The 13,396-nt window shown below is 33.6% G+C and overlaps 1 protein-coding gene across 2 annotated transcripts in view; it reads right to left on the bottom strand.

The window, feature by feature from the left end:
• Positions 1–93: 93 nt before the first annotated feature.
• Positions 94–13,396, bottom strand: part of KRAS (KRAS proto-oncogene, GTPase) — a 40,239-nt gene continuing 26,936 nt past the window's right edge. For both annotated transcript variants that reach the window (XM_039221710.1, XM_039221709.1), the window contains exon 5: positions 94–4,566. In XM_039221710.1, coding sequence (XP_039077641.1) covers positions 4,450–4,566 — 117 coding nt within the window. In that variant the 3' untranslated portion in view covers positions 94–4,449. The remainder of the gene's footprint in view (positions 4,567–13,396) is intronic.

Consider the following 13,396-nt stretch of genomic DNA (forward strand, 5'->3'; position numbering starts at 1 on the left):
GCTGCAAAAGATTCACTAATATACTATAGGGTCTGTGTTTTATGAAGTATTCCGTATCAACTGTGGCACAAACGTTTCAAGAAGTACACACTATCATAGTCACCATAACTATTTTTATTACATTACAATAATTAGGAGCAGTACAGTTCATGACAAAAATATTACAAATTTCAGATCACTTCACAGCACATACTCCTATAAACATTTAAAAGTTAATTTTAATTAAAAGAGTGGTCATTTTTAAATTTAATGTTTGATATGACCAACATTCCTAGGTCAGCGCAACCAAATGATGGAAAACAACTGGATCACACTGCATATGTCCCACAAAAAAAAGCACAATGTACAAAATGTGCATGTTTCAGTTTACACTATACAAAAATAGTTAAAATACATTCCAGGTAAACATGTTACATTAAGAAATAGTACTAGTAAGAAATTGGCACTCAAAGGAAAAATGCAAAAGTATTTTCAACATGAAAACACAAGACAGTGGAATTGGAAACTTTTGGATAAAACATTACATAACCCATTTAGCTCTATGGGGAGGGGGACCCTCTGTAATTGACATTTCTGCAAGTGAAAACTTTTGTTTTTTCCTAAATTCATATAAATTGCCTATCATCATCCCAAACAGGCACTTAAAACTATTAAACAAAAACAATTATTAACCTAGTTATGACTATTCCTCAAGAACTTATGTAAATGTACCTTTAGGAAGAAATAATTTTCATTTTCTGAAGGAATTTACAGCTATCAGGTGTATGCTGTTCAATTTCTCAATGCAGATTTCACGCTACCCAATACTAACAGAAATTATTAAATATAAATTCAGTTTTAAAGAAACTGATTTTTTAAAAGAAAACATTAATACAGAGTTACCAAGAAATTGTTATTTTTTGACAATGGAAATGACAGTTTTTATTTCCTACCAAAAAAACTGAATGTGTGTACAATTGTTTAGAAAAAAATGGTTAGAAGAAAAAAAAAATCAGTGGAATACAAATGAGATGAACTTGTGCAAACTGCAACTGAACATGCCTCACAAAGTTTCTATATATATTAGGACAAAATTGTGCAATGGTGGCAAAGATTTTGATAACCTAGAAGTTAGGTTCTAAATTCCTATGCAGTGTGACTCAGTTAAAATAGAGCCTAGAATTCCTAATTGGAAATATTCACTGAAATTATACTACATACTTCTGCTACATTCTTCCACAAACATGTTAATGTCTAAGACTATGTAATTTAGCAATTTTTTTCAACTTCAACAAGGATTTTTATCTTTAAGGCCGTAATAATTACATAAATTTATTTCTAGGATTATGGCTCCCCTTGTAAAATCTCTACAAAAACAAACCTTCCGTTAAACCATTCAAAATTCACATAATAAAGGATAATTACCACTGCCTAAAAAATGTTGCCCAGCTACATCAAAAAATTCAAGAGTCCTAAAAATCCCTCAGTTATGCACTGCAATTCCTGAAGTATGGCCATTTCTTTCTCTTGTGTAGAAACAAGAGGAAGTACTATAAAGTCTTAACACCCTATCTAGATAATGTTCCATAAACCTGTAGTTTAGCACAGCATTTCAGAAACTGGACTGATTTTTTTACATAGAAATTTTCTTTTCTGTGAATTAGTTCAGGCGTCTGTTTATTCATACCCAGATAAATAAAACTATTTTTAAATTCAATTATTTAATTTTAAGTCTATTTTTAATTATTATACAAAGAGACCAACTAGAATAATACACACTTGGGAATTTTAATGTTATTATCTGACATATGATTTAATATGTACTATTAGTTGTCCCAAGAGAATCACGTAATTATCCCAAATAAAAAACAATATATAGTCAAGTTTACTCCTTTAAAATAAGGAAGTAAAGCGATTTATATAAAGTAGCTTGATTGAACAGCTTTACTGGAATCCGCAAAACAATTATTTTAGAACTGGAAGAAACCTTAGAGACCATATCCCTTCTTGCAAAACTACAATATGCATTATGTTATCTCTGGGTCATGTGCCACATGCCTCACTAAGATATTACAGACCACTCTAAAATATCAGCACTACTTAAGGATAGGGATTATGTCCTTTTTGGGGGATATGTAATATCCCCAGTGCCTTGTGTAGTACCTGGCATCTAGTAGGCACTCAAATATTTGTTGAATAAATGAATTCTGAAAAGTAAGCTTTGTGAATTAAATTTTAAGGTAGTTTTCATTGTAAGAAGATTTTGCTTATCAAAATACTGGAATGTATCACTGTTACCAGGGCTAGTTCTAATTTTAGGTTATCTAAGGAAATCTTTCAGTACTACCTTTATTAAATTCTTCCACCGGATAGGGTTCTGTCTACTCATAGCAGGTATGAAAATTCCTACTTAGTCACTAATGGACCAGGTAGCAAAGAGATGATGTTCAAAAGGATCAAAGTTAAATTGCTATATAGCTACCACCTAAAAATTAGCTATTAGGTTCAATCTCACTATAGTATCTGTCAGATTATGTTGAGCCTGACTAATGTGACTTGATGGGAAGCCTTCACAGAGATATCCAAAGCAGCAATAAATCTTGAGGTTAGAGGAATTCGAAGTATTAAGAGGAAAGCATCAAGTCATGGGGCATGTAGAAGGGTAGGCAGGCAAGATGACACGAATGTGGGGGAGAGTACTGATACTGACACTGGAGAATAGATACTCAAAAATAAACTTCACCTCTTGCACAACTTTGCCTAAGACTGGCACTGAAGATAACACAGGTAAAAAGTTACAGATTGTGCTGAGATTGACAAATAGGTATATCTTTATGTAAACTGAATGTAAATCACATAGCTGTAATGCTAGATATAGCCTCTGAGATGACTTCTTTTAACATGAAGAAATGGATAGTGATTTGCCCAAAATTGAATTGTAAAAGACACGTAACTAGAATCTAAGTCACCTTCCTCTTAGTCCAGTGATATTTTCACCTCAACACACCGTCTCACTTCAGATATTTAAAAATACATCTTAAACGCATTGTAGGAATCATGTTATTAATTTATTCTTTAACCATTATATATTCTTAAATATGGACCATACTTGTAAAGTGTTTATGAAATGTTACTTTAGCCAGTAACATTGGCTAATGAGAACTAGCCAATACTAGAGATTCTGAAACTTTTTCACTTCATTGTTTTAAAAAAAAAATTAAGATCTTGCCACCCCCTACCCCAAAATCTCATTTAAAATAATGTTTTTAAAAAGTTGTTGGTTGTTTTTTTTTAAAAAACAAAAGTGATGTGTCTGATCTGTCAGCAAGACCACCACATCGTGAGAATGTATCTTATCCAAACTCTGCTAGTCCCCACTTTTGACCACCCAGTGCATGACCACACTGAGAGGCCACAGGTATGCAGTCCATACCATGAGACTCTTAATGAAGCTCAAAGGTTCACACAAGGCCTGGCCTTGCAGCCTTGGTCTCTTTAACGTCTACTACAGCTAACTGGCCCAAATAATCGTTAACGTCACTACCAGAATTAAAACTATTTTCTAAGACTGAAGTTCAAGAAAAGATTTAAAGTTACGCTAAGAAAAAGCAATCTGACACAGGGAGACTATACTTAATTCCTATGGGAATTTTTTATACATGTTAAAATTTTTTCAATTATTACAAAAATTTAGTAGCATGTAAATATAGCCCCAAAATGGCTGCTATAATCCTCATCACACACTGGGTCTGCCTTAACAGGAAAAGCTATTTAGAGTATTATAGGAATTTATCTAATATGGAAAGTAAATGCCTTTTAATATTTTCCATTGCCTTGTATTTTTTTCCATTTTTTCCCTTTTTATAGAAAAAATATAATATTTTGGGGAGCATGACTATGACAAACAGCAGTGAAAAGACGGAGAAAACCTTTATGAACAGTGTAACTTTACATTCATTAAGGGTGACTGAAACTATAGGACGTTATACCTACAAGATGAATCTACAAGAAGCCCATAAATTCATGTTCCCTCAATGTTTCAGTAAAACCAATCATGAAATCTCAACTGAAGTTATAATTAGTAATTAATCCATATATGTGACTAGATAAAACACAGGATAGGGATGATTCAAAAGCTTCATTAATTTGTTTCACACCAAAGTTCACAATTGGTAAGAAAAATAGGAAGTAATCAAATGCATGCACCAAAAACCCCAAGACAGAAATCTTAGGTATTCAGTTTCCTTTTCACAGGCATTGCTAGTTCAAAAACCAAAATCAGGGAATACTGGCACTTAGAGGAAAAAAAGTTTCCACTGTCATTTAAAAGAAGCATTCAAGATAAAAGCTAACAGTTTGGATGGAGCAGAAAATTAGGTAATGCTAAAACAAATGCTAATAATTTAGTGTAATGTACAAAAATTACCACTTTTACTTAAGTATGCCTTAAGAAAAAAGTACAAATTGTATTTACATAATTATACACTTTGTCTTTGACTTCTTTTTCTTCTTTTTACCATCTTTGCTCATCTTTTCTTTATGTTTTCGAATTTCTCGAACTAATGTATAGAAGGCATCGTCAACACCCTGAAACACATAACAAGTATTAAAATGTGAAAATATATGATAGATTGAGGTATACAGATAACAGAAAGGATATTATCACTACTGGCGACACTAATACTGAGAAAGAATAAGGACACTTTACATTTCTCTTTAGGCAACTGAATATATATCAGACTTTTAGGATTCTTAAATGTTTTCTTCTTATTTCATCAACATTATAAATAGGAACACTGATTTTTCACAAAAGGCAAAGAAAATCAGTGGTACAGAATCTTACATAAGCTGAACAAATACCTTTTTCCCAATACCTTTTTCCCAGAACTTACTTTGCTACTCATTTTTCCATATTGACACACTTTGTCACCAGATCCAAGTGCATTTGTGCATGTGTTTTTATGTGTGTGAATATGCATTTACACTTAATTATCCCTGAGTTTCTAGATGTTAGATATAAACCATGCAAGTATATACTACTTTCATAAATATTGACAGTAATAATATTTTAGCTCTGGGTTCAATACTTACTTAATACCATTAGATTTAAATACTTCCCAAGAAATAATCAGTATTCAAATATACTTACAGTTTTGAAATAGTATATATTGAGGCATTAGTTTCAATTAATATACTTAAGATATAAGAAACTTAAAGTGACCCCAAAGAAAAGACACAATACTTTGAAAAATGTAATACCTCTGACTTGTAGAGAAATGAGATAAATCACTTAAATGGCGGTGTAGTTATCAATTTGGAGGAGATTCTCTTTTATTTATTATTCTTTTAGTTTCTGTTTAATATAGTACATATTCAAAAGTTTGCCATATATAGCCAAATGCTGTAACTTCAAAAAGATTTCCATTTGGTCATTTTGGGACATCTACTCCTGATCAAAGCAAGGTATGTAAATAAATAATGCTGAAAGTGAATTCAAATAGGATAATTTTCAACCAAATAATTCATAAAGTGAAAACTAGCACTCTGAAAGTGGTAGCAAGAGATTTTAACCTTGCAGTACTGAAATTATAAAATTAGAGAAGTCAATTCCTGTCATGACCCCATTAAAAAACAAATGAAATATAAAAGCAAAATTAAAATATAAAAAAGTATGATCCTCTATGAATTTTAAAATCTGTGAGTAGTAATTCTTTTAAAAAGCTGTTAACCGGGGCGCCTGGGTGGCTCAGTCGGTTAAGCGTCCGACTTCGGCTCAGGTCATGATCTCACGGTTTGTGGGTTCGAGCCTTGCGTCGAGCTCTGTGCTGACAGCTAGCTCGGAGTCTGGAGCCGTTTCAGATCCTGTATCTCCCTCTCTGTCTGACCCTCCCCTGCTCACATTGTCTCTCTCTCTTTCTCTCAGAAATAAATAAAACATTAAAAAATATTAAAAAAAAAAAAAAGCTGTTAACCTACTGATGCTTTCAAAGAGAGACACTAGAGGGAGTCCTAGGAACAAATACCTAGCAAATAAAGTTGTATAAATCAAGCCACTTTAAGAAAAATGGAAACTGAATTTTTATTTTAACCACTTCTGTTGAATATTCATATAAACACATTAAGTTATATTATCTTGAAAATAAATTAAAAATTTTTTAATTTATCAATGATATGATTCTATTATACTACAAAACTCTACAATTAATATTTCAAAACTGTAAAATTAATTCAAGGGCATTTTCATTTAAGTTACATTTAGCTCATTTTCACAACAGATCTAAAAGAAAAATATCATATTTTTAAAGAAGTAAACAGGCACCTAGGTGGCTTGGTCAGTTGGGTGTCCGATTCTCAATTTTGGCTCAGGTCATGATCTCACAGTTTGTGGGATCAAGCCCCGCATAAAGCTCTGTGCTGACAGTGTGGAGCCTGCTTGGGATTTTCTCTCTCCTTCTCTCTCTGCCCCTCCCTCACACACTCTCTCTCTCAACATAAATAAACTTTAAAAAAAAAAAAAAAAAGAACGAAAAGCAAACACAGAGCTGGAATGAGAGGCTTGCTCAAGGTTTAAATAAGTAGTTGTAGGATGAAAACCAGAATAGGGCCATCTGAGTGGCTTAGTGAGCTTAGTGAGCTATCAACTCTTGATTTCAGCTCAACAGTGGGATTGAGCCCTGCATTCAGCTCCATGCTGAGTGTGGAGCCTGCTTTAGATTCTCCCTCTGCCCCTCTCCCCTGCCCCCCCCCAAATTTTTTTTTTTTAAAACACACAAAAAAGGGGCGCCTGGGTGGCTCAGTTGGTAAAGCGTCCGACTTTCGCTTAGGTCATGATCTCGCGGTTCGTGGGTTCGAGCCCAACGTCGGGCTCTGTGCTGGCTGCCAGCTTGGAGCCTGGAGCCTGTTTCAGTCTGTGACTCCCTCTCTCTCTGACCCTCCCCTGCTCATGCTGTCTCTCTCTCTCTCCTAGAAATAAATAAAACATTAAAAAAATTAAAAAAAAATAAAATAAAATAAAAACACACAAAAAAACCCCACCAGAATTATTACATGAACAGCAGTGAAAAGCTGAGTGAAAAAAGTCCCCAACAAGACCCCCAAATTGCACTAAATGATGTTCCCTACTTTCTGAAATCATTCATTACTGGTACAACACATGCTTTTCCTTCACCCAAAGGAGAGGAAGAGTGATCAAATATAATTTATCAGCAATACAATCAAGGCTTAATATATATAAACCTTTATATTAACTTTTTTTTTTAATGTTTATTTTTGAGAGAGAGAGAGAGAGAGAGAGAGAGAGACAGTGTCAGCAGGGGAGGGGCAGAGAGAGGAGACACAGAATCTGAAGCAGGCTCCAGGCTCTGCGCCGTCAACACAGAGCCTGATGTGGGGCTCGAACCCACAAACTGAGAGATCATGACCTGAGCCAAAGAGAGAGGCTCAACCGACCGAGCCACCCAGGTGCCCCTATGCTAAACTTAACACATAAAATTCAAAACATTCCAATGATATAATAAAGAACCATTATTTCATAATTCACCAACCCTTGACTAGTTTATAATCCATTCCCTTAGAATGGTATGGAATCTTAAAAGAGGACTAATCCAACTCCCATACCCTTCACAAATTCCCTTTGATCACAAATGCTTATGATTTCAACTACTTCTATAATGAAGAAAAATGTCAATGGTATATTATAGATAAAATAATAGAAGAGATAAAATGAAAAACCACGAGACGGGTATATAGATGACACTCTAAGTTAAAAAACAATACACAAATATTTAGGGGACAATGAAAACAGAATGTGGTAACATTTCTGTCTTCTAAGATTCTGACAAATACTTTAGGTTAATGTTGCACTCTTTCTTAATACCGAACTCTTATGTAACTTATTAAAATTAAACAACTGCAATGACTAAGGATACATTACAATTAATTGAAACAGGGCACTGAATTCTTTTTTTCCATATGGGAACTTGTTTTCATACACACATATGTTAAGACAAAAAATTATCCCAGTAATTTTGTTTACACCCATCCATTTTAGGACTAAGAAAAACACATTCGTATATATTTATTACTGTCAAATTAATTTTGTAAAAATATTTTTATTTAAAATTTTAAGTATTACCAAGTATAATTTTAAATAAAATGATATCCATGCCCACTGAAAAAAGCAAGGATTCATCATACTCACTAGTTATTTGACATTATACTACATAGTCACAAATTAGAAATCTTAGAAAAGTCTATGCCTCCACCTGTTTTAAATAAAAATTAAAGTGTAAAACTTATTCTAAATAGTTCTACTTTTAAAAAAAAGTTCTTTTCAAACTGCATTGCAATATTACATTTTACTACAGTTTTTGAATTAAGATATTGCTCTATCTGATACTCAAAAAATATTGAGTTCATAAATCATAAAAATTAATGCCAGTCATGCTTTATTTCTTCTGAGTTTAGCAGATTAGTATACCATGTATCTTCTGGGATGGACTCTATAATTCAGATGTACATTTTATGCTTTTGGGAGACATACTATTTCAGAACTCAAATCAATATAATAAAAACTACTGAGTTAAATATTTTCTGAGCAAGACCAAATTTAATGTGGGCTGGTTTAGAAAGGAAACTCAGAAATTCCACTCAGTAAATCCAAATGGGCAGTTACTTTGTTAAATCATGGTCATGCAAAGATTAAAAATACATGATTCTGGCTAAGATTCTACTGTTTGAGAATCAAACATAAAAGAGGCTTTTTCAATTTAACATGCCAAGCATGTAACAGTTAAGAACAGTACATTGGATATTATGCCCATTTAAGGCTATAAAGAACGATTCTTGGATAGTAGAGAATCATGAAAAAAACGTTAGCTAATTAATATGACCACGGATAAGGATACTGGCATTCCAAACAAGAGCAGCAGCCAAGACTCAAGGAAAGGTGAGAAATAACATGGGTTTGTTTTGTTTTGGTTTACATAGGACAAAACAAAAAACAAAAAAACCCTCCAGGCAAGGAGTTTTTAGGAATCAGGTCAAAAGCCAAAGGTTAGAGGGGTAGGAAGATGTTAAGATATATATGCTATGAAGTTTGAGATTTTATTCCATAGTAACAGGAAGCCAGTGACTGGACTTAATGAAAAGACAATGACATTTCTTTTAAGTGTATCTCTTTGGTTGCACTGTCAATAAAGGCAGCAACAGGTAAACAAATAAGTTATAACAGTCCTATCAAGAAATGAGGTGATAAAAGTTGGAATGTAACATCAAAGGAATTTGTGGTTGCTTCCAAATGGGAGTGCACAAGAGGGATGTAAGGGTCATCCCAAGATCCCCAGGCTTCTTACTTCAGTAAAACAGTGATGTTGCTGCCACCGAGTTAGAGAACACAGGCAAAACGTGTTTGCTTGCAGAACGTCCAAAAGAAAGGATACACTGTAAGAGCGGGCCCTTCCCCACCTTCTGGGCCACTCAACCTTACTACTCTTTACAGTTTTTTTTTTTTTTTCCCCTCTCTAGACCCAACAACAAATGTAGTCTATAGCTATCAAAACTGTGTCAATTATAATTAATACACATTAGATTAAAAATAAGTGTAGTAGGGGCGCCTGGGTGGCTCAGTGGGTTAAGTATCCGACTTCAGCTCAGGTCATGATCTCACGGTTCGTGTGTTCAAGCCCCACGTCGGGTTCTGTGCTGGCAGCTCAAAGCCTGGAGCCCGTTTCAGATTCTGTGTCTCCCTCTCTCTGCCCCTCCCCTGCTTATACTCTGTCTCTGTCTCAAAAATAAACTATAAAAAAATTTTTTTTTAAATAAGTGTAGTAATGATGGAAACAAACTACTAATTTCTTATCTTTTAATACTGCCAATCAGAATCCCACATGCTAGGTAGTTCTACAGTGGTTGCTACTTGGTTACCTCTGAAAAACATCTGGTTTCTGCTGAAATTAATATGCTGAACTTACCAGATTACATTACAATGCATTTTTTAATTTTCACACAGCCAGGAGTCTTTTCTTCTTTGTTGATTTTTTTCAATCTGTATTGTCGGATCTCTCTCACCAATGTATAAAAAGCATCCTCCACTCTCTGCATTGTAAAACACAACTTCTTTAAAGTCTGTTTCATTGGTAACTGTAATTTATTGGGACAGCCTTGTGCAAGAAGTTTGAAATTATGATCTTGAGAATTTCTTTTAAAAACAGACATCAGATTGTTTCCAAAAAAAGTGGGGATGCAGTTTTAAATATGGGCTTGAATCCTGGTTTGTTCTTTCAAATCACTTTGTTTTGTAATAGAACTGGAATTTTTTAAAACAATTTAAATTAAGAATTAGGGGAGATCATGAAAAACCTAGGACCTATATTAGTATTTGTGTATCAACTAATACAGTCGTTACAGTTTGCTAGTCATGAAAGTAATCAGCGCTTAAACTAAAGTCAGATTTAAATTATTTGACTCAGGAAAAACAAGCATCCCTGCCTCTCCCACCCTACATGGGGAGGGAGAAAAATGGAACAGAAGGGATATTTAAAATTAAACACACACACAAATACCTCAAATTTTATAAAACTGGGTCAAGGGATGGGAATCTTGACGTCTATCTTCAATTAAAACACTGTCCAGACCATTTCTAGGGTCCATGAGTGGAGACGGACTTTTGTAGTGGATAGCTACATTATTTAAATAAAAATGCTACATGAGGGCCATCTACCATAATATGAAAACATCATGAACTGTTTAAAGTACACACACAGAATAGTAACAGTGCATTTTGTTTCCTTATTAGAAAGAAGTCTTAAAAATAATTTTTAGAGCACTATCCAATTATATTGGCTTCATATCTTCCATTCTAATTTAAATACTCTAAAGGGACAAAAGGGATTTCTGCCTAAGGCTACAGTGAGAAGGCTATGACAACAAATCATATATGATCATATGGAGATTAACAAAGTTTTTAATGTCCTTTCCAGTACGGAAAAGTAAGCAGTAGCCAAAGGGGTATTCAGCTGACTGTACTCCTAGTTTATCTAGAAAAACAAAGCACCAGAGTTGAAGCTCACATCTAACAGATACCTACAAATACTAATCTCTGTGTAGTGCAAATTAATTTAAAAGATTAGTATTTGTGTCTATTCTTCTAAAAGAAAATGTAAGTATTTAGAAAGATTGGTATATTTTATTGCACATTTAATTTTAAGACATTAAACAGATTAATGTTTTTACTTTTAAAAATGAATTACTTGCTATGGGTATTGGCATATTTGAACTCTCTGGGATTGGTAACATCAGTCTTTCTGAGCCAAATATGACAAAATGAACCCAGTACCTAGAAAGCAAATACATATCAAAGATATGATTTGTGGTTTTAAATTCAATCAGGCACAAAGAAGTGGCCATTTAGATATTAACTGAAATAAACCAACAACTAAGGCTTTATTTTTGCATGCAGAAGTTAGCATACATTCATTGCCTATATTATTTAAGAAAAAAAAAAAGGACGCCTCAATTCTTGAGGGTATATTAATTTTTATAAATCACAAGAATATATTAAGCACTGCTTCAGTAGAGTTCTATAGTTTACCTTTAAAGTAAAACTTTAAAATTCATAAAATTGGGTTTTGTTAAGAGGCATTTAAATTTGCTGTTTATATATATAAGAGAATATGATTCTCTTTTAATTCAAAATCAATGCAAGAAATTAAAATATAAATATATACACATAAAAATAAAACAAACCAGGTAAAAGCCCATATTTTTTAAGAATGTAAACTTTTACTCCTGTTTAATAAAAAGTTATAAGATCAACAGAAAAGTAGTAAAAAATGCTAGGGTGTAGGGAACAGGGTTTTGGTCCCCTGCTAATTTAGCAGAAGCAAGTTTTGATTGTAACTTATTTCTAAGATCATTTTGAACATTCTATTTTTTAGGTGTGCACATCCCCATCACCAGTACAAGATATATGATTTTTGTTTCCAGCAATGCAGAGAGAGAACTGGAGGCCAATAATTAAAAAGAAGAGATTACGACCCACCACCAAGATTTTCAGTATTAGGGCCTCAGTGGCTAAGATGATAGTGAGAAAGTTATTCCAGAGTGACTCTGTTCATTTTTTATTTTTACTAATTGGAAATTACATTAGATTTTCAAGTTAGTTATTTTCTCAGACTTAAACTGTTATTTCTCAGACTTCTCATTTTTCAATAATATGACTTAGAATGATACTGACATTAAGAAAACATTATTTATCCTTGTGTGTACCTTCAACCAGTGGCACTACCAGAGAAAACTGGTTTCATACCCCAAACTGTGTAGGTAAATTTTAAAGACAAAGTGTAGCTGAAACAGATGTCCAATATGCACTGTGGCCAGCTGCTCTAAGCTCTTAACTGGCACCCAATGATTTATTCTTAAGAATATGGCTCAGTGCCACACATACTCATTTTCAAATGTTACTAAACTTTCAGTCAACCAACAGCATCACTCTGTATCCTGGTGCTTATAATGCTTTCACTAAGCGATTCATTTTGCACAAGTTCCTGATGAGTGGCTTATTACCAGCAAAAATTCTTGCAAACACTGTCAAGGAAATAACACTTGAAATACTCTCAGTAAAGAGAGATGCAAGACTACTAGCTTTTTTGGTGGACAGGCATGGGAGAAATTAGATGTACTCTAAAAACAATTCTGTATTGCTGTATTTCTCAAGAAACATGGCTAAACTCTACTCCATCTCTGGTACTACTGACATGCAGCAAAACCACTACAAGGGAGGTTATGCATGGTGCACAGCAAGTGCTCAGTAACTGTTTTATCTTTAACTTGTAAAAAGTTAAAGTTCAAGATATTTATCTCATGTATACAAACTCAACTACAAACTATTAAACAGAAATATGGCACATAAGGAGTTTCTTATTTGGTTTGCTTTAAAACAATTTGATCAAAAGCCTTCTTTAATTAAGGTCTTCTCACAACTAAACTAATTTTAAGTATCTAGAAATTAACAATAAAAACCAGGAAATTAATCACTCAACATTTTTAAGTCTGTAAAACTAATTTTCCCATTATGCTCAATTCAAGACCTCCAGAAAGCAAAAATGGCTGAATCAGGAGTAGCAGATATGCTAAGAATTCTGCTTCTGTCATCCACTTTACCGAATACTCCCCAATTCTGATTTTAGCAGACCGGAAAACACACAGCTGATTACCATGGTGTCAATGTTTTGGTTTCAACAGTCTTTGCCAACACTGCATCCACTGCCCAATGCCAGAAAAATCTGGCAATTACTAAACTACCCAGATAAATGTGAAATAGGGGTAGCAGTCTTTATATAGGAACATAGAGACCACATAAAGCATACTAGCAGAAAATAAAAATTACTCTGGCCTTTTAGATGTAGACTAAAATATT

The sequence above is a fragment of the Hyaena hyaena genome, unplaced genomic scaffold, assembly GCF_003009895.1.
Source record: "Hyaena hyaena isolate Hyena2069 unplaced genomic scaffold, ASM300989v1 scaffold_1001, whole genome shotgun sequence".
NCBI lineage: Eukaryota > Metazoa > Chordata > Mammalia > Carnivora > Hyaenidae > Hyaena > Hyaena hyaena.